The sequence below is a fragment of the Anopheles coluzzii genome, chromosome X, assembly GCF_943734685.1.
Source record: "Anopheles coluzzii chromosome X, AcolN3, whole genome shotgun sequence".
NCBI lineage: Eukaryota > Metazoa > Arthropoda > Insecta > Diptera > Culicidae > Anopheles > Anopheles coluzzii.
The window spans coordinates 17,156,615-17,179,166 of NC_064669.1; the positions used below are offsets into that span (position 1 = coordinate 17,156,615).

A 22,552-nucleotide genomic window follows, 5' to 3' on the forward strand; every position below is an offset into this window, starting at 1 on the left:
CGTTCCGTTGTTCTTCGCACGAAGAGCGTTGATATCGGAGAGGAGCAGCTATCGCATGATGATGACGTTAGAATGTAGCACACGCACACGCACGTTGATGCTGAAAAACTGGACGACAATATTTCTTAGTTGAGAATCGAACCACGTTCTACATTTACAGAGAGCCGGCGCATCTATCATTAGGCTACCGCTGCTGGTTAGGCTACAGGCGCTAGAAACGCAAGTTAAGCTGAAAGTTTTGCTAAGGTAAAGCTGCTCGAAATTATGCTGGTATCGATTTCACACTTCAACTGTTAGCTCACCTCGTGATAGATGCACTTATTGGCTGCACATAAAAAAACACAAAAACAAAAGTACAACACACAAAAAACAAAAATAATTATTTTGCAATCATTTTGCCTTGTTTGGCGCAGTCGAGTCGAGAGAAGTCGAGCTGTTTTGCACCGTATTTTGACAAACATGCATTATTCATGGGTCTACCGCGGCCCTGCTGGTGCTGGTGACACCAGCGACGACCACCCCTTTGGGCACGCGGCATCCTGGACGCATGCGCTGACGCGACCGCTCGGCACTCTGCCACCAGCAAGGTGATTCAGCTTTCCACCGCTGGCATAATATGTCTTATTGGTTGTGCTGGCTCGGTGAACCACCATAGGCACCATCGTCCCAACATGGATAGACCCTTGAAAGGCAGCACAACCCGTCACCCCGTCTTCCTACCAAGAGTCTGCTCGTGCTTTTTGCGCAATGTGCAAGCCGTTTTCTCATGGCTAGAGGTGGGAGAGAGAGAGTGCTGCAATATATATTAAATAGAATATAACCAGGACACTTTGCCGATGCCTTGCTGTGCACTATGCTAGATCCACTACTAATACACGTTTTTCCACTACTAATTTAGCTGCTTAAGCTAACAGGGTGCCCTTTCCCCATGCCGCTGTCTGTTGCATCCGATGCGCATCGTTTCAATATTTACCCAAAAGCAACAATGTCGGTCGCCCGTGCAGCTGGGGATGGGATACAGTGGGATCTGCTCACGGTCAGGCCGTGGTCAAGCAATACCGCAACACACTTGGGCACACGGTATTCCAGCTTCTCGCACGTGTTTGCCGTCGTACAGTGATGCCACTCCCCCATAGCCAATTGCTTGCGGTTGCGTGGCACTATTTGCATGGAAAACTTCGCCGACCGTAGGAGGTATTGTGTCTGTGGTTCGCTGTGTGTCGATTCTTGACAGATGTGCATACAGATGTTCTTTGTCGTTTGGAATCGATTTTCACTTCTCTCTTTTACAAGTGCCGTGGCGACAGTGACGAAACTGGAAAGCGCTGTAAAATGTAAACCTGATGTCGTGGAGACACGGTAATGTTTTGTACTTGTTTAAGCGCTATTAAATGAGATTCTATACGATTCATAAAAAAAGTTTGCACGTGCGTCCTAAGCACGTGTCTATGTCAGACTTCTGCCCTAGAATAGCATATTTGGGCCCGTTGCGTTCGGTTTGGTACAATATAATTAATGTGATGAATAATAATGCCACTTACAGGTAGAGCAGTGGGAACAAGTTCTGGCCAATAATGATAGAGGACTTCAAGGTTGGTCGTTTCGTTACAATGCGTTCAGCTCGCGATCAGGTTGGAGATGCTTGATTCTTGTGACCGGGATGAACCATTGCCAGGTTTGCCTTGATAATCCCGGCGGACGGAATAAACTTGCAGGCTCGCAGTTCAAGGTAACGATTTGCATAATCGATCTTTAGTGCGCGCGGTGCGCCAGTGCGCCATTAGTTGGTTCTTGGCGATCTATGTAAAGGATGCTAGTGAATACTACAATTATTGTATTTGATGGAGTTTTCATTTTAACTTTTTTCTTCAAAATTACCTTAGGCCAAAAATACACGGACCGGAATTTCGCGGCCGCGGAATTCCGCCTGCTGTCAAACCCATGCACAAACTGTCAACGGCAACTTTACCGAACTGTCAAATCCGTATATTTTTTCAGCGGGCGGAATTCCAGAGCCGCGAAATTCCGGTCCGTGTATTTTTGGCCTTATTATCACAGAGATATTTCCGTCCTTCTCAAACCTGTGCTAGGATAAGAGATGGGACTTGTCATCAACATCATCTTGTTTTTCAGTGAGTTGAGCAAATGTAGAAGAATGACTACAGGGATAAGAATCTTTCACTCATTCGTTTGTCATTCAGGTAAAAGATTTCGCTCTCTGTCCCGACTACTAACTCACTTGTTTTCTTACAATTTCGCTTGTTTCAGCAACGGGTTTACAGTGTCGGGGGCCCTAAGCAGTAAGAAGTGTTGAGGCCCCCTTATACATGATTACTGGGGGGTACTCGGCATCTGTCTTTGATTATGAAACATTTCAATTTAAATTTGGTTGCTGCCGGGGGGGGGGGGGGGGGGGGATGGTGCTTATGGTTCGTCTAGCGCGGGGCCCCAACGTCCATCACTCACGGGGCCCTCCTTGCTAATACAGTGAAATATTCTATCAACTGTTATGGATAATGAACTAAAGATTCCGGGGCCCCTCATTGACGGGGCCCCCCGCAATTGCTTACTTTGCTTACCGTTAAATACGCCACTGTATGTGCTAAATCTTACTCCGGATGAGCCGTGAGTCGATGCATAGAGTCACAAAAGAGTATGTCACCACTTGATAAGATTCACCTCAAGCAATCATTCTCACTCAAGCCGCATCTGTTGGTAAAGGTTCATCGATTAGGTCTTGCAGCTGAGGAATCGCTCTTTTGTAATACATCTTACTCCGGATGAGTCGCGAGTCATTTGAATCGGTCTCCTCTCTGATAAGATTCATCTCAAGCAACCACATTTGCTCAAGTCAGCACATCTCTATTTCAAGGTTAATCGATTAGGTCTTGCAGCTGAGCAACCACTCATTTGCAGTACACCTTACTCCGTATGAATCTCGAGTTATCATTTGAATCGTTCTCTGATAAGATTCATCTCAAGTAAACATTCTCACTCTTGGCGGTGCATCTGTAGTTAAAGGTTCCTCGATTAGATCCTGCAGCTACAAACAATATTGTAGCATGGAGTGAGAGGACACAACTGCTTTAATAGTCCATTTTTTCAACTGCTTTGGAAGTAAGCGCTGTGAGCTAAAGCGAAAGCAACGATGGGATACAAGCACTTGGTCGCAAGAGCGGCAAGCACTTGGTATTAAAATGTATTCCCGCAGCGTATCTGTTCGTGCTCTATTGACGCTTTGCCAAACATGGATGTAAAACCACATTGTATGACCCACTGTGTGGTACTGCGCAACCCGTGCGTTTACCTTGACATCTTACCCAAGCCCGGAGAAGCGGACACGGCTTAACAGAGGGAACACCACGAACGCGCGGAGGGGCGAATGCGAGGAAGATGCCAAATCCTCCCGCTCCAACAGGGCCAATCACTTCATTTAAATTTGCTGCTTAGTGCTTTTGCTTTTGCTGGAATGGTTGCGAGGGGAGACATGCTGGAGTATATCCCGGCTGTTTTTTTCACAGCATCCAGCACTTAAAGCAATGCGAAGCACGCGCACCAAGCTTTTCACGCGGCGCTAGGCACTGGGGCACTGTGGAAGGTCAGCCCCCCTCCCCCGTTCCACAGGACGTCCTTCGAGCGAGCAGTTCGGGGAGCGGATGGCGCGCGTGATGATACAATCTTCCGGCTTAATCTGGTCACTCTCTGGAAGCAGTTCAGGGCCGGCGAAGCCGATGGCGCCACAGCGAAGAAACAGGAGCATCGGCTGCAGCGTTGCACCGCCACCGTTGCAGCTGTCCTAATTATGCCTCCCTTCGACATTCCGGAAGCTTCCGGTTTTAAGGCCGACGGTGGACACAGGACCACAGATACAGAGTGAGTTAGCATCGGAACCATTCATCATCAGGCCACGGTTGGCCTCCGACAACAAGTGTCTTCGTGCAGCAGCGCGAGAATCGTGCGCTAGGTTCGCGTTGCGCGCCTTGGGCAAAGCCGCTCGAAAGCCGTCAGGCAAATCGGACAGTGCGACAGCCCCAGTGTCCCCCGAGTGCGGCGCAAACCTCATTTGCCCATGTATGGTGCGAATGCCTTAAAAGGGAAGTGGTTTGCCTGAATCGTAATCGCTCCAAAATTGGCGTTACTGCCCGATGCTGCCGCTGCAGCTCTGCTCGTGCGGTGATGTGTCTGTGTGTGGCGCTCTCTTGTGTGCTGCGTGCTCCTTCCTACCCTTTCGCTTGCTCTCGCTTTCACACACCCTCGCTCATAGGTCCTTCCTGGCCTTCTGTAGACCCTTCCCCTTTCCCAAGCCACTGTACAAGACACACACAGGGCCACCGCGGGCACCATATGGATGTGCCGAAGGTGTATCGTATGTCTGCGTTATGGCATCGGGTGGGAAAGAAAACCTTCTGGCAAACACCTCGCACACCGGTCCCCCTTCCCCTCCCCTTCCTCTGAGATGTTTCTTGCGCTCCTCTGGCGGCATCGTGCAGCGCGCAGAGTGATTCTGTGGCGCCCAGCCGGCACCAGCGCCCCCCTGATCAAGCCGCTGATGAACATTATCCACCCTGTCTGCGTGCGAATGTGTGTGTGTGTGTGTGTGCGCATGATTTGCCCTTCTTCGTTGCCTGTTAGCCAGTCAGCCAGCCAAGTGTTCCAGCATGCATTTTGTTTGCGCGAAATGTACTCGCGCTGCCTTGCGCACATACTGCACATCGCTGCGATCGCTCGTAAAAACGGGTGGCAGGGAGATGGCGTGTGGTTGGATGTACTTCCCAGTTTGGTGTTGCTTTTGAATGGTGCCCTTTTTATTTTCTTTGATTTTTTTTTTTTGCTCACTTGCGCTGCGATCCCATTAAGGAAACCGTCAGTCACCGAATCGGCACACGGTGACTTCGCCCGTTTTGCTCGCGGTTGAAGCTGCGGTCGCGAAAACATATTACACCGTGCGGGACCTTCCCTCCCAGATCCGGGACGGCCAGATCCAGCTCCAGAGATGTTGGACGCATTCCCAAGTAGGGTGGTGTCCACCCCTTTTGTGTAAAAGAGTTGGCGCGTGGAATGACCTTGTGCAATGATTGAAAAGATCTCTACCAGATGCAAGTATGTGCAAGTGAAAATGGAAATTTAAATGTTGTTTGAAATTTATATGTTTGCCAAATACCCGAATAAAAAAATACACAAATACACGCATATATATATATATATATATATATATATATATATATATATATATATATATATATATATATATATATATATATATATATATACATATTTCACACTTGAAAAAGAAGCCGCGCTTAAAACGTTCATTACGACCAGGCGCCAACGCTGGTGCATTTTTAAGGAGCACAGACACTTGGCTGCCCGTCGATTTGGCCGGTGCACTTCTCATCCTGGTCGGGGTCATTCCGACCCTTAACCAATTGTGTTTCCTTTGCTTCCCTTTCAACCGAACATTGCTTCCCCCACCTTTCTTCTTCGCCGTAATCTTTCGGTCCAATCGAACGTGTCGTTATTCGCTTTTTACTTCTTTTTTCCATCCCATCTGGCCCTTGTCCGCCGCTGAACCGTCCGTGTATAGTTGGGTCCATTTGTTTTTTTTTTTGTTTTTTGGGTAGCTCACATCGCCGAGGTCGACCTCTCTTGGTTCCGCCGCCGAAGGCTTCGGGCCGCGGCACTGCGAAGGCTCCGGCGCGAACGGGCGCAGGCTTTAGTCCGTCGATCGCACCGACCGTACCCGGTCAGTATCGTACGCGCAGCCTTATCCGACGGACGATGAGCCACGAGCAGCATCAGCAGCAATCCACTTTCGCTTTCGTTTGCGTCGGATGCGTCTGAAGAAGAGCCCCCAAAACAATCGCATCAGTCATCCTTCCCAACAGTGTTACGGCACGGAAGTAGGCAGAATCAGTGAGCAAACGTACTGTTTTGGACTAGCGTGAAGTCGAGGAAAGCTATTTTGGTATTGTTTTTGAGTGTACCGAGGGAACAACACAATTTTCCCTTCAAGTGTTTGTTTATTTAGTTAATTGAAGTGAATGCTGGCAAAGGTTGTTGGTTTTGTTTCGAACTCATTCGAACTAAATCTGTTAGTGGTGTGCTACTTTAGTTAATGCTGTGCATTGGTGTGTTTTATATTTATGCTCCAGCTGCTTGTAAATTTAAGTGACCAGGCAAAAGTTTTACTCATTGAGTGGACAAGTGTTTCGTGAATTTCCGCGGTGGCTTAGTCACAAGTAAGCTTCTTCGACTGTATATTTGAACTTCAGTGATTTTAATTGTTTTGTGTAAGAAATAATAATTTTGTCTGTAAAATCGCTGCATTTATTGTTAATATTTCACAACGCTACGAAGGTGATTATAGCATTTTTTATGACATTTTCAGTTGTTGGTTTATAATCGAGAATGCGATATTTCTTTAAAAAATAACATTCAAAAGAAAAGTCGCCAATGCTCCGCCAACTCAAACATGTCGTTATTATTAATTTGTAATTTTAACGCCACCGAGATCTTAATCACTCATGCCGAGCTTCTAACCTGCCTGCTTTTTACAGAGCGTAAGATTTACTGCCCGCGCAGCCGACGACGACGACGACAACGACGATCAATCGATAAACGATCAACAATCAACGGCAGTCACCCAACGGCTGGCGCCCGTTGACAGGAGGCGGTTTCGGTGCAAACGTGACTAATTGATCGGGCAACACCCGGGCCCAACCGGACGGCTTTGGCTTTGCGATCGTTTGACGACCGTACGCGCGGAGCGATATAGCCCGCCCGGCCAGCACCATGGAGGCACGGTTCGCCGATCTGTCGACGATTACCGATGAGGATCTGTTGCGAAAAATGGTAAGTACTGCAGCCAAAGTGGGGGAGAATGGGAAAGGGATGTAGATGTTTGTTTTAATTGTTATGAACAATTATTGAATATTATAAAACGAATTACAGGGTTTGCTTTTTTGAGATTCGGCAATTTAAACAATTTTTCACCTGATGTATGATATTTTCTGAATGAAATTATGTAATAATTTCACACAGAAACGATTAGACAGTTTGTCTTCTCGGATTTATTGTGTCAGAAAACTATGCAAAAAACTATATAGTGCTGAGCATGTTATTAATTGAATTTGTTCAATAAACTCTGTTACGAATGGTGAGAGTCTGTTTGAAATGAGGAATTTAGATGTAAAACCGACACATCAATAACAAGATATATTATGAGACTAGTGATGGGTATAATGAACGAGAGCGGTTTAGATTGTTCAGTTCTTACATATGAATTAATTTGAGTTGGTCCGTTAATCTGCGTGTATTGAAAAATGCCAATTCAAAATGACGGAATAACGCCCTAATTTGGTTCAGTTCTTTTAGAAGAATGAACTGATACGCTGACGGCTATAAAACGACCTTCTCAAGGCTAGTTAACATGCATCATTGTTTGTATAACACCTGTTGGTTGAACACGACAATCGCAACCCGACTAATGGTTGTTTTCCATGCGCAGAATTGTCACCTGACTAGTGATGCCCGTAATGACTCTTTTTAATAAGTGACTCACAGGTATTCACTTTTTTAAAAGAGTTGAATTTCTAATCGGTTTTTTAGCTCTTTCATTATCAAGTTATACGATATAGATCAGTTGAAACTTTGTAATTTTTAATAAATAAAATAAATTATATTATTTAAGGCATTTTAGCTTGAATGCATTCAATACACATAATGTTATAAATTGATAGTTTATAATATAACGCAAATATAATATCAAACTTTTTTTGTATATATATTCCCATCTTTTGAGAGAGAGAGAGAGAGAGAGAGAGAGAGAGAGAGAGAGAGAGAGAGAGAGAGAGAGAGAGAGAGAGAGAGACATTGAGAAAGAGGAGAGAGATAGAAAGAGAAAGAAGAGAGTGAGAAGGACCGAGAAAAAAGAGGAAACGTCTTCAGTTCAATCTGATTACAAAACTGACCCAGTTTAAGTTGTGTAAGAATTGTGAATTAATAGCAGTTCATGCAAATTAACATCCATAAACACAGGTAGTATTATTTTTATCTCATACGGTCCTCTTAGTTGTTGAGAGACAGCGGCACTTTGTACTCTTTTTGCTACAAAAGTCGTTTAATTTTTCTTTTACTTTCTGCCAGCATTTTTATATTTAGTTATTGTCTGTCTGTCATCACTGTTGTAGTGCTCTATTTACACTTAACTCGCTTAACTTACAACAATTGACTCCACTCTCTTGACGAGTATTACATCTTTCGACACCTTTACATTTAATTGTGGAATTGAATCATTTTACTCCTCTGTCTTCCTCTGGGATGTTGAATAATCTCTCCTTGTACAAGTAGTACTTAATTACACACAAGTAGTTCAAGGAGTAGTATAATTTCCTTTACACGTTTGTTCAAAAATGTACGTATATTTCATTCAGCTCAAAATACTTAAAAAACTATGTTATTTATTTTGACGTTTCCTGTAAGTGTTTTTATTTAAAATTAAAAGCTACGCTTGTTTGTTGAATTGATTTTCTTTTCTAGAGCCTCTATTAAGAGTGAACAGTTTCAAAAGAGTTGAGTTTGAATAGATGAAAAATTAACTCACTCACTCACTCAGTAAAATGGTTGACTCATATTACTGAATCAACTTCTTATGTCCATCACTACTAGAAACAGATGGAACGCAGACAATCAGACATGCGTATGAAATAAAGTGTGTATGCACCATAAACGTTGTTGTTTACAACTTCTATCACTTCTGTTAAATTCGTTAGACGAGTAGGTGAAGGAAACCCCTTTACACACATGCTCATAGACACAACAACAACAAAAGCAGCGTGCAAAAATCATTTCAATGACTTTTACCTCTCGCGTCGCACTTCATACAATAGCGATTCGTGAGATAAACGCAACGAGCAGAAAAAAAAGAAGCAAAACAACAGCAACCAAATAAGGCGTACGCGAGGTCACGCGAGGCGGTAGAAATTATGCTACAGCGAAGCCGTGTCCAAGCAGGCACCGCAGCAGCAGCTCACTTGCCTTCGGTTGCCGTTCGCGGCAGCTTCCCCGCCTGGCCCGGACCCGGTCAGCTCATACCGTCAGTTCAAAGGAATTGCAAAGCAGTCCGGCTAGTGCGCCCAGCTAACGCCCCATCCCTCATCCATCCCATCCGCTTTACGACGCGGGCACAGGCATGATGCGTCGCGCGCGGAAACTGTAACGCCAGACCGGTCAAGGTTGCGCCTTGCATCGATCGGATACAGATAGTCGTGCGGTACAGAAGGATAAATTAAAAAGGGATGAAAACAAAAATGTATAAAGTCAAAATTCTTTTCCCATTCCTTTTATAAGATTCTGCAACGATAAAGAGCACCAAATTCAAAAAGGGGGATCTTCACTGCTCCGGAAACAGATCACAGCTCGTCGCATCAAGAGGTGGGGTAACCGTAACATATCTTGCTCTCTTTCTCTTGGATGTTGTAGTTTTTTAGCATTTGAACAGAAGCAACAACAACTAAAAACTGGGTGCCTTTCGATCGCAAAACGAGACGGCCGTGAGGCCCGTAGGAAGCTCTGTCGGGGCAGTAGCATTTCCTTTTAGGGACACGAAGTTAACCTTCCAGTCAATTAATGCGACATACAAAAGGATGTTTGCATGCTGCGAGGGGACGGAGCGCAAAAAAAAAACAGGGGAGGAGGGGGGGGTGGTGCGGGAAATGTCGAAGGTCAAACTTTGCGATCGAGACAGTACCATATATTGCGTTAATCGATGACAGCAAGGCGAACAAAAAAAGGCCGAAATGAAAAAGAAACAGCACTCATTATAGATGCATGTGCGAGTCGATGCGATAGCAGTTGGGCTGTGATGCTCTGTGTCAGTGCGTTTGGCATTGGCCATCAAAACTGTATAACAAATCAGTGAATCACCCTTCGCTTGCTTTCTCTCTTTCCCTCCCGACCCGTTTCAATTGCCTGTCCTTAATTCATAGTTGTATTTTATAACCGTCGCGCGTTGAAACATTTACGAGCAAAAGTATCGATCCCGCCAAGAACCTACGATCGGTAAAAGAACGTTTTAGGAAGAGTTTGCCAACTGGATTCGCTACCAAATCATGCCATCCCAGACTTCCGTGGAGCGCGATTTGGACTTGAATTGAATGTTTGTATTTTGGTATTAACAGCCCACTCAAAATGGACGAAAAAAAATGGATTTGTTCTCCTCCCGCTGGCTGGATTTAAACGCAGTTTCGTTTCGGAGGAGGACTTGTTCCATTTTGGCTGGCGGCATGTGACTCCCGATGACGCGATGGGTAGGTAGGAGGAGCAATATAAGGCCGCACGGTCGTGAGTGGTGTGTTGTACTGCTCGACATTATGCAGTGATAAATGTGTTTGATAGACAAATAGGCAGGCGAAACTTCTCGAGCGGGGTTCATCGTTTGCCCAAATGTTGATGTCTTTCGTGTTTCCGCTCTAAAGTGGACGGGCTATTTATTTAATACGACCCAACGGTAACGTAATTATAGAAATGATATATTACATGGCTTTCCCCACCCGTTTTTTGCTACTATTGGGGGCGCGGGGGCACCTTACAAAAAATGCTAATAGATGTCACCGATGAATAATCCAACTCGCCATCTTGGGATCTTGCCTACGCCTACACCCGAGATCCGGACTCTCACCGGCGTGGCGTATCTTGGCACCCTCCGGAACTCCCCCCGGCCTACGGCGAGCGGCGGATGACTTCATCCTTCCAGTTCCGGGCGGGGAGGTGCCCAGCCGGCTGGCTGGCTGGCTGGCGAACGTCTGCAACTTGTACCTGTGCTCTACTATTGTGTTGCAGTGTTGCGTTTATTTTCAACTGCATGGCGTCATACGGCGTTTCTGTGTGTGTTTGTTTTTACTGTTGTTGTTGTTGTTGTTGTTGTGGACTGCAGGTTGCAGCACACGTGCCTACGCATGGCACACACATGGTCGCCGCTTGGCAATGCCGGTAGCGCACTGACGACATCAAACAAGAAAGCTGCAAACAATGTCTGAGCTCTGGTACATGCCAGTCGCACTTTCTCGTTCTGCGGGGGTTTACTTTTTGTTGCTGGTTTCGGAAAGTTTAGACTTCCTGTTTACAGGGTTTCACCACAGCTGTCCCTGGTGTGGGAAAGGAGCAGCGCTTGGAGCTTGTTCTTGCCACCAAATGGACAGAACGTTAAACAGGGCCTCGAAATGGATTATAACTGTAACCTGATTACGAATACCAGAGGGCGAGGAAATTAATGTTCCCTTAAAGCTTTCTTTGTTTAGGCGGACGATCATCACCATGCGATGATTCATGCTCCAACCACGCAGGATTATCGAAAACTGTTTGCTCGATTCCCGTGCCCGTGTAATATGGTTGTTTTACGCTGGCACAGAGTTAATTCCAAAATATGTGCCCAATTCCAAAGCCCGCTGCTGGCTGTTGTGCACTTCGGAGCGGAATCGGAGCGCAACGCAGCGAAGGGAGGAAGAGCAGAAATAGTGAGGATTACCGATAAAACGGAACCAGAAAGCATAAGGCAAGAAATTCTTTCCCTTGTCTCGACGTCGGATAATGTGTGCTCTTGGCCCGGTCGGCTGTTAGCTGCAACGGGATGGGTTTTGTTTTTTTTGTTTCTTTTCTTGCAACGATAACACAACATAAAACCAGTTTACATACTTCTGGACTGGACAGGGGACGGGGAACGTGTAATAGAATCCATAAAGAAAAGAGAGTGAAACCTGCAATATGCTGTTGTTGTTGCTGCAGGTACGGAATATTTCGAGTCCAGCAGTTGCATGGAGAGCTGTAAGAGAACATTCTTTTTTCAACGATACGATACACATGATGTGTTATCAATGATCAGGCTAGTTCTAACCTCTAATGTCGTTCCAGTAAGATTGCCAAAACTGGAGTGTATACATGGGATCAAACGGGGGCCAGTTGGTAGGGAAAGCAAGTGCAAAATTGCTGATCTGCACGAGAGGGGTGCTCGAGCGGTTGGCTGAAGGGCGAATGGGGCGGGCTGGTGGTCCGAAAACTACAAGACAAACCAATCAAAACCGTTCGGTTGCATTTATGGTCAGATGATCGAGCGAGCGGGTTTTTTTGTCGTAGGGTTTGTGCCGCACCGTGTGTGTGGGAGCGACCAGCCAGTCGATGACGGGTATCTGTTGTGACTCCGGGAGTGGAGGCGTTGTTGGTGTTTTTTTTTGCCTTATTTTTCTCCCCCGTTTCGTTCACTTCAAATGCCATCCTTCTCCATATTAATTACGCGGCAACGTTCAACACTCTGTTGCTTTTTAATCGAGCCAAAGCTCCGCTGCGCGTGCACAAACACACACACACGCACACGGGGAGCTAGGGGTGGCTGTTAAGCCCCGGACAGGCCGGGTGGTCGCCCACCGCATCGTCAGAACTCAACCGTCGGTGGCCGCAACCAACCCTACACCGCAGGAACACTCAACACAGGGACCCTTAAAGCAGAGCGGGCACTCATGCAATGGGTGTAGGACAGGGTTCGGCAACCGTGGATGCTCGCTTTGAAGCTAAGGGAGTTTTGTTGATTCTTTTGTATGTAAAATTACGTTAAATTAAAACACATGTACAACAGAAACATTTAATTTATATATTATTTTTGTCTTACTTTTTTATTGTAACTCTTTAACTCAATCCTGCAACAACAAGTAGTTTGAAATAATTTCCGTTATCATTCCTTATTTTCACCTAAAATATTGTTTAACGTCTTTATTTTGAAAATCGAAACAAATTGTTAAGTTGGAGTGTTTCATTGCTTAGTTTCTGTCCAATGCATCATTCAAGATATCTGTTCAATTTTTTTTACGACAATTAAAAAACAATACAAAAGAGTGTTCGTATCTACTAATTATCCTATCGAAGCTCTAAGTTCAAGTTTATCTGATATTCTATTGATTTATTCAACCCTACAGGTGGTTCCATATGCTGGGGCGACACTGTTTGTTGTTTTTTTTTTTTCATTTCGGCATCACCCTCAAATTAAACTGCAATAAGGAAAATGCATTTGAAAAATATTGATATTATTCTAAATATTAGTATGAATCTTACTGATCTCGCACATTTTATTGTTTAATTCAAAAGAAAACCTTGGCATTTAAGAAAAATAATTAGGCTTCTTTTCGGATTGCACCTAGTTATTTAACCGTATCGATTTGTTTTATGGTACAAAACTCGTCCCCGAAATGAAAAAAAGAGGGATGAGACCTTTCGATGAAATTGAGATCCAAACCAACCCAAATAGCCAGCTCGAACTCTATAGCTGATTTGAGGCTATTAAACGACAAGTCGTTCCGATGTCGTACTTTGTGGTGATTAAGTAATTATGAGATGAAGCGGTATTTTGCGGAACTATGGAGCTTTTTAACAAGCACGCCGTACTCTCTGGAACCTTGCAGCTGTTTAGCCTGATGTGTATGGTTCACGATGGATCTTGAAGGCTTTTTTTTAAGAAGGTGTGCCGAACTTGATGGAACTTTATAGCTTTTAAGTGCATGACATCGGTACAAGGTGAGCTGAAGATTGCTGCAAAAGGCGAATTCGAGCAGCGATCTTTAGCGTGCTAAAATGACATGACATCAGAGCGATTTTTGGTTAAACAGCCTCAAATCAGCTATAGAGTTCGAGCTGGCTATTGGGGAATCGTCTTAAGAAACCAGCAGTCGGGCTCGCAGGCCAAATGTAGCCCTCGAATTTTTACCTGATGTTGATGGGATTATGGTAGGAGCCTATTCGTATACCAATTACTTACTTACTTACTTATCCGGCGCTACAACCGTTTTGCGGTCTTGGCCTGCCTCAGGAGTGTCCGAACCCGCTCACGGTCTCGCGCCTTCGTCTGCCAGTCCGTTATCCCGGCCTTAATGGCGGACGCCTCCACGCCATATACCAATTATTGAACATTTTTATGTATACCATTGCATACAGTCGTCCTCTGTCATCTTTCGATATCGTGATATGCATTGGCGGGCTAATAATTATGGTCCAACTCGATGTTTAATTGCCCATATGTAGCACTAACATTGTTTCTACATGACAATGACATGAGCATTTGGAAACAGAAACATTTATTTAAAAAGCCTGTTTGTTGTCTTTACGAGTACGACGGTTATCGAAGAGCTGTTTCCTAAGGTATAAGTTATCAATTCACCCCGTAGCAAGGATTGACTATCCGATTTCGTGGTAATGAATTAAGTGTCGAAAGCCTGCGTAGGCCTGAATATCCTAGTAGAACGTTACGCCAAGCAGTTCCTTCTGAATAAAAAAATGGACGATTATGCCAGTGTGTTGTGCTCGAGTTTGGTGAAATTGGGCTTCCGATCAAGCAATATCAGCATTCAATCAACCCTACCCAGGGACCCGAACGAAGCTACGATCCACAACACATACACACAAAGCTACCCCTAAGTTAGGGCGCAAGACGACGAACGTCGAAGGCACCGGTTTCGGGTTGAGGGCCTCGAATAATGTTTAAACCTTTTAGGCTTCTGTGCCATCCTTAGAATATATCCAATAATTATAATATATCCAATAATAGTCATTCACTTTGCCCATTTAACTCTCGATCATTTTCTCAATTTTACTTAAATTTATTTACCTTAAAAGTTTGTCGACCGCTAATCTTAGCGATCGAACTTTGTCGAACCCTGGGATAAAGCGTATCCAGCAGTGCGGTAACTCAGCGCTAAATAATATGAACCAGCAAAAAACCCAGCTACAGCTCACAACCCTCCCATCACCCCCTAGATGACTGGATCTGGGGGAAGATGAGGACAGCAACAAGGCGATGCAAAGGCGCACCGGGTCTATTGCCGGTCGGCTTACTCTCTCTCTCTCTCACACACGCACACATGCACGTCCAAGGATGCCATATAGCATCCGACGCCTACACATGCCTCTCGGCTTCTCGCGCGATCGGTCGCGCGATGCTTTCCGATGCTCCCGCGGGGGTCTGCATCCGCGTATTCGCCTTCCATGTGTATGTGTGTACCGGACGGCTACAGCCAGGCAGCCACCCATGGTCATGCTGTGTGTCGGGCAGCCTGCGAAACGGGCAAAAGGCGTTGCGCCCCGATGCAAGAACTTTAGTTCAGCCGAAGACGCAACAAACGCTGAACGCGCGGCGCGTGTGATAGATCAGTTCTTTACCTCCGTTATTATTTGTTGTGTTTTGTGCGAGCACGATCACGAACCGTGAACACGACCGTGAAGCACTTGGTTGGTGATTATTTACCAGGTGTACACCGGTGGATTATTAGGTGATTTTGTTTGTGTTTTTTTTTTGAGTATTGTTGTGCGAACAGTTTTGCAGGGTGTAGCATCGAAACCCCGGATGGCATTTACCGACACGAGTGGCTAAGACAGAGGGAAAGTTTGTGCGTGTAGTTCATTTTTGCATTCATCCAGCGTTCCAAGCGATCGGGAGCTGCTGCCTGCCGGTGTGTTGTGCTCGAGTTTGGTGAAATTGGGCTTCCGATCAAGCAATATCAGCATTCAATCAACCCTACCCAGGGACCCGAACGAAGCTACGATCCACAACACATACATACAAAGCTACCCCCAAGTTAGGGCGCAAGACGACGAACGTCGAAGGCACCGGTTTCGGGTTGAGGGCCTAAAGCCCATAAAGCAAAATTGTATCAAAAGTGAAGTGAGTGCTGTGTTTCGAGGGTGAGTGACGGAGGTGGCGTTCCGAGCACAGAAAAGAAAGAGCAACCGAGCGAGTGAGAGAGAGAGAGAGAGAGAGAGAGAGACAGAGAGAGAGAGGGAGAGTGCTAGAGAAAGGGGAAGCAAATAGAACGGGGTAAGTTGTGGGACGGATTTCGGGCAGAGTGTAACCCCCGGACGAAGGGTTGAATGGAGCAGGAAGATGCGGGATTTTGTGACCGGTTTGTTGTTGTTTTTAGTTTTTTTTTGTCTTCAATGTTTGGTTCTTCTGTGTCAAGCGTTTTTTCTGTGCCTTGCAGTGTAAGAACAGAGCAGCCAATGCATTTCAACCTCTCCAAACAGATGATGTGAAGCTTTTTGGAGAGAGAATTGAAACAGCTGGGAATTAAAATTGACTGCTTATTTTATCGTGTAATTTTTAAAATTACAAGTAAAAAGATTTTTTAAAGCAGCATGAAATTGAATTTAAAACTTTGTGAGTGGGTGCAAAACGGCAGCATTTCTCTTTCTCCATACACAGCAGCTTTGTGCAAAATGGAGCATGTTGATGAAGGCATTCCTTTGGTATATCTACAATCTTTAGCTTCAGAGTACAACCACCATCTTTTGAGAAGGAGGTTCAGAGCGTTTTCTCTCTCCTTCTGCTCGCGTTTCTATTTGGCACGGTGGAACGCGGTAGCACCAGGAAAGCAGCTCCCCACCGCTTAATTACCAGCCTTCACTGCAAAGTGCTCATTGTTTGCAAACGGAAACGTCTGCGAAATAATAAAATCTTTTGGCAAAAACAATAAAAAAATCCCAATTCTGTGAGTGAATTTGAAAATTATAAAATAAAATCTACGTTTGGGGAAAGGAAATCCAAGTCACAGTAACAAAGCTTAATCGCTGGAGCGGCTGTTACAGGGCGAATTAAAACACAGTCCAACCGCATCATCTTCTGCCATTATGCTAGAGAGATTCTTGCGGCCTTTTTGCTCTCCCTTTCTCGCTGATGCCGAAGGCGGCAACATATTCCACGGAATGAAAGTTTAATGCTTTTTGTGTTTTTGTGGCTGTGGCTGCGCTGAGCGCATAACGGACAGAAAAGGGAAGCCGAGCGTGTGAGCCGCGCACAAGTAGCGCGAAATGGGCAGAAATGTTTGTTCGTACTCCGGCGTGTTTCACGGTGTACGGTGTGGAATTTATTGCCCCCCCCCCCCCCCCTTCCTGCTCGCTGTGGGGGAGTAGGCAATGATGCCAGGTGTCCAGCCAGGCAGCCGCCCCCTTCGAGAACAACTGCCGCGATGAGAGAGAGAGAGAAAAAACCGAACGAACGCAACATTACGCTACGAATCGTAGCATTAATCAACAATTATGTCGATTCAGCGCATCCCAGCCGGAACCCATTGATGCGGGGGCGCGGTACCGAGGGTTGCAGGGGGAATTTTCAATCTAACTGGCAGGCCCGGACGAAACTACTGCGGTGGTGTGATTACTTGTGCCTGTGTTTTAGGCTCGCTATCGCTCACACCGTAGCGCGGTGCGAAACGGCGCAAGCATGGCCCAGAACGCGCCACGGGTACGCTTCAGTGGGCGAAGCTCTGTGGGCCTGCTCACCTCATTGGCACCTAGCGCCAGCATTGGCCGGATGGTGGCCTATCCATCTGGAAAGTAAAAACCGCTCGCTTCCGGATCCTCCCGGGTGGGAAAGTTCGACGAACGGGGGAAACAAAACAGCACAGCGCGCGCGCACACACATTCGTTTGCGCACTGAGCGTGTTGTGTAGTTGTGAAAATATGTTTTTCAATCAGTGTTTAAAAATAGCCACCACTGCAAAGGGAAGGGTGTTGGAGGGAGGGATGCGATAATAATGCGCTCGTTTGTCTGTGGAGGAGAGCTCCCAACATGGTTGGGATTGTCTGGAGCAACAGCCGATCGTTAAATTAATAAATTCGAAATGTTTCGCCCCTACTCAGTTATGTTTTTCTTTTCTTGTTTTTTTGTTTTTGTCTGAATGCGCTTTTTACACGATGATCTCCTCCTCTAACACACTTCGCTGGTAGAGGGTTGGTAGTGCCGGAAAGCAACCGATGCTGAAAAAAGTCTGTCGCTGGAAGTCTTGAACCAACGCCCACCACTGCACAGCAATGATGCAAGCGCTGTACCGTGTTCGAGTACCGTCGATCGGGCTAGTCGTACACGTGATTGACGTATTTGTACGGACACACACATACGCGCTGGAGGATTCAAACCCTGGGGGCGAAACATGAACCTACCCGTGTTCAGGCTAGTCATGGGCGTACTGAGTCGAACTGTACGCCAGTGAGCTAAATTGTTGCAGTAGATGAGTTGAAAGAAATCAGCATGAAAAGTTTTGCTACCCATTCGTGACTGATGTCTTTACGGTGATTAGCACCGCTGACCTACCAATGTCCATTGGAGATTTCGTGAGTTAAAGAGTTATTTGGAGTGTTAGAATTCCCTGGGTGTTTTAACACTTCGCTCCCACTACTCACTCACTGGGAGTTAAATCATTCATGAGATCAATAGCTCTTTCACGACCTTGCTGAGTGAGTCAACTCTTTACTCTGAGCAGTAATTGATATAAAACATTCAAAAGCGGAATAATCCTTCCAAGCGAAAACAAATCGATTAGTGATTAACACTCCGGCTTAGAGTCTCTGTAATGACAGTAGTTGGTAATAAAATCCTTTGTCAGTTAATAGCACTTTTGAGGATTGAACATTGTAGAAATAATGCATTAAAAGGCCGACTAGAAACACAATTGCAGGGCTTTAACAGTGCAATAAAAAATTGTCTATATCTCTGTGACAATCATGTCTTTAAATTGACACCATAGTCCAGGGGTCTCCGAACTACGGCCCGCGAAGACTTTGCCAGAGTTAAAATAACTATTAAGTTATTTTGACTTTTACAAATAAAATTGTATTTATAACTTTTCTTAGACAAAAATCAAACTTTAGTAACACGAAGCTGTACAAGTATTGTTATTATATTGTTATAAAAACGAGATTTAAACGTTCACTCATCAGTTAAAGGTAGCGTCGTATGGCCCTCAACATAGTTATTTTTGAACCAATGCGGCCCGCGAGCTGAAAAGTTTGGAGGCCCCTGCCATAGTCTACGACTTGTTCACTCGTCACATGGTGCAAGCTACACTGTCTAATTGAACAATTAAATCGTCGATTGCTTTACTTTTACTTGAACATATACAGTATCATTTACATTTTGTTTGAAAAATGAGCAATAATTTGAATTTATATTGTTTCATCATTTCATCGATGTTTGGTCAATATAATCACCGCTTATTTCAATGTGTTTTACAATGTAAATTGTTGAGGAATAAAATATCCTTTTTCAGTGTAGGATAAGCCATGTTCGAATCAATATTTAATTAAATATAGCTGAAACTCCCGAAATTTTTCACTGGAACTGTAACCCAAGCTTAACGCGTGTGGTAGACTTTGATGTCGACTAAAAGAGAAGGTTGTTTTAAACATATGACCAGTTGTTTATCGGCCCAGCAAACCCAATACAATACAATTTACAATTTGTTAGCTGAATCGCTCTTTCCCGATTTAAAGTTTTCTAGCGATTTAACCCTCCTGGCCAACTAGTAGCTATCTAGCAGAGATTAACAACGTGCAAGAGTTTACAACCCTTTTCACAGTACAATCTCAGTGGGTGAGTAAACTATCCACGTCGACCAGTAGCTCCCTCACAGTAGTTTGTCGCTAAATCTGAGAGTATTATTTTACCTTATTATTTAATTTGTTAGCTTTTCAGAGATGTAAAATCAAAGATGTAAAAATTACTATAAACAAAAGCAACATCATGGTTTAGATAGCTCCTGCTTAAACATTCGAGGCAAGGCTGCTTTATAGTGTGAGAAAAAGATTTAATTCGCCATTTCAGCTTATCCACCAATCTGAAATGACTAACGCTTTTTGAGGGGTTATACCCATCGCCCAGACCTCCCATTTTCTCGTTTCTGATATGACCATATTGTCACATTGAACGACAAATAGCAGCTAGAATATTAATTTCAAAATTTGCCTTACCCACTGCTCGTCACCCGGCCACCGGCTCGAATGATGCTGTCCGGGCAGGGTGGGTCACCGAAGAAGTTTTGCCCATACGCGGCAAAACCAACCGGGCAGCGACCAATTGGTGCCATTTGGTGTGAATGCGTGTGTGTGTGTGTTTTGTTTTTTCGAAATGTATTCTCTATATAATATAGTGTGCGCACCATATTAGGCAGATGTGAAGTCTCGCACAGCCCCATTTTCGGTGTGCACCCCTTTTTCGGTACTGACGAAGGCGAGTGGATTGACCCACACCACAACAGTGGGGAGCAAGGGGGTAGTATATGTTTTTGGCTGTGCTGTTTGTTGCAAAAGCGCACACCTACGAGCAAAATACGTTTGCGTGTTGCTGTCACCCTTGGGTTGTCTGATTCAAAAAAAAAAAGCCACGATGGCGTCTTGTTACAATGTTTAGTTGCATGGCAGAGTTATGTGCAGTTATTAAACACTTTAGCTAAGCCAAAACCGTTTTTCTTTGCACCAAATAAAACCCGCGATCGTTTACACCAAATAAAAACCTCTTACCCCACTCCGGCACTGCAAGCAACAAATTAAAGCTAAATTGAGATATTTCAACTCGGCGATGCCTAATGAAGATACATCTGCAGCTGCTGGGTGAATTTAATGAAAGCGCGGGCGCTGCGCCTTAAAGTGGCCGGTGGTACAAATCACGTAGCGATTTATTCCCACCCCCACCCCCCTCCTCGCACCCACCCTATTCTCGTGCAACAACTGCTGCTGTCAAGCTTCTATTTGGAAACTTGAACGACGCGCCATAAAAGGCGCCCAAACACTTCGTTGAGTGTGTGTTGTGATCTTAAGATGGGGGGGGGGGGGGGGGTAAAAACCTAGCACAACTGAAACTCGCACAACCTCTCCGAGCTGATATTGAGCAGCGAAAATGAGGCAATAAATTCTGGCACACACACCCCAATTTGGCAGCGTGCGTGTATGTGCGAGCTCATCAAGAAAGAGAGCTCTTCTTGCGATAAGCAAGAATATCCTTCTCGGTGTGTTATTGGGGTTGATCCGATTTTGGAAGCAAATCCGAAGCGTACATGGGCGTAAAACGGACGTGGGCACTCTTCGGACGTCGGAAGGTAGGTGCCGGAGTGTGTGTGTGTTAATGCTAATGAACCAAATGGCCAAGATTCTTTAGACAACTGGTCCACGGTTACGTAGATGGTACGCATTTGCAGCAAGATTGCTTTAAGCCATACAAATGTAGCATGTAGAATGCTAAGAGCGACAGTTTTCATTAGCATATGAGTTGCAATTCGATTTATTCGACAGTGAGATGCAGTTTTAACAAATATGGTTAGCCAACCAAAGCCTGACCAGCTTGATACGCTGCACAACAGTGAGCTCGTCGTTATAACGGCTCTTCCACTGTCCTTCCACGTATACGGGGCGAAGTATCCTTCTGAGCATCTTCCTCTCGAATGCGGTCCAGAGGGTTTCGTCAGATTTGGACAGTATCCATGTCTCAGAGGCGTATGTGAGTACCGGTACTATAAAGGTGCTATATAGTCCCAGCTTCGTCCGTCGTGACAGGTGCTTTGAAGTGAACTGATTTCTCACCCTGTACAATGACCGGTTGGCAGACAACATCCTTGCGCGCAACTAAGCTACCATGCTATTGTTGTTGCTTTCCTTTGACCAGTGAGAGGTGAATTCTGGGACGACTTTAAAAGTGTGTTCACCTGTCGTAAGTTTAGATTTGCTATTGATAGAGTCGCTGAGGTTACTACAATCAGTTTGGTCTTTGCCTCGTTTATCAATGATGTCTACATCACCAGCGTATGTCAGGATCTGGGTTAACTTATAGAAGATGGTTCCGCAAGACTCCGCCCTCCAGTCCCGGATGGCCCTCTCTAGCGCCAAGTTAAATAGGAGACAGGCAAGCCCGTCGTCCTTACGCAGACCTTTGGCGGTAGCAAAAGGCCCTGAGAGTTTTCCATCCACCTTCACCTGGCAAAAGACGTTAGTCATAGACATTCTAACTAGCCTTATAAGTTGGGCCGGGATTACAAAAGAGCTCATAGCGTCGTACAATTTTACCCTGACTATGCTATCATATGCAGCTTTGAAGTCAATGAAGAGGTGGTACGTGTTGTGTCTGTATTCGGCCATCTTCTCCAAGATCTGCTGCATGGTGAAGATCTGATCAGAGGTTGCTTTTCCGTTTCGGAATCCTCTTTGATAGTTTCCGACTCTCTTCGACGTGCGGGACAAGGCGATCCTGAAGGATTAGGGAGAATATTTTAAAGCCGGTATTCAACACCGTAATACCCCTGTAGTTGTTGCAGTCCAACCTGTCTCCCTTCTCGTATATGGGGTAGATGATGCCGAGATTCCAATCACAAGGCATCGATTCGCTATCTCACACCTCAGTAATAATTTGATGAATTTCGTGCGCCTTCATTCTTGACCAGTTCAGCTGCGAGTCCGACGGTCCCGGGTGCCTTGTTATTTTTCAGTCGATTTCTAATGGAGCTTCAACTGAAACACCTCAACTTAAACGAATATTTAAACGAACAACTGGTCTTTGAATAGTACATACAACATACAGAGCCCTTTGCGAGAGGACCTCTTCTTCCCCTTCTTTGGCACAACAACCGCTGTCGGTCAATGCCTGGCTGTACCACTAATGAGCTTAGCTTTTAGTGACTTATTGATTACTATAGCAAGATAGTGAAGCCCTACTTATGGGAACACGGTCCATTCGGGGATTGAACCCATGACGGGCATG

At 45.2% G+C, this 22,552-nt stretch overlaps 1 protein-coding gene across 1 annotated transcript in view; it reads left to right on the forward strand.

Annotated features, from left to right (window-relative positions):
* Positions 1 to 5,721: 5,721 nt before the first annotated feature.
* LOC120961659 (uncharacterized) overlaps positions 5,722 to 22,552 on the forward strand; it is a 45,774-nt gene continuing 28,943 nt past the window's right edge. Inside the window, exons 1-2 of the mRNA XM_049611092.1 lie at positions 5,722 to 6,357; positions 6,558 to 6,852. Coding sequence (XP_049467049.1) covers positions 6,793 to 6,852 — 60 coding nt within the window. The 5' untranslated portion in view covers positions 5,722 to 6,357; positions 6,558 to 6,792. The remainder of the gene's footprint in view (positions 6,358 to 6,557; positions 6,853 to 22,552) is intronic.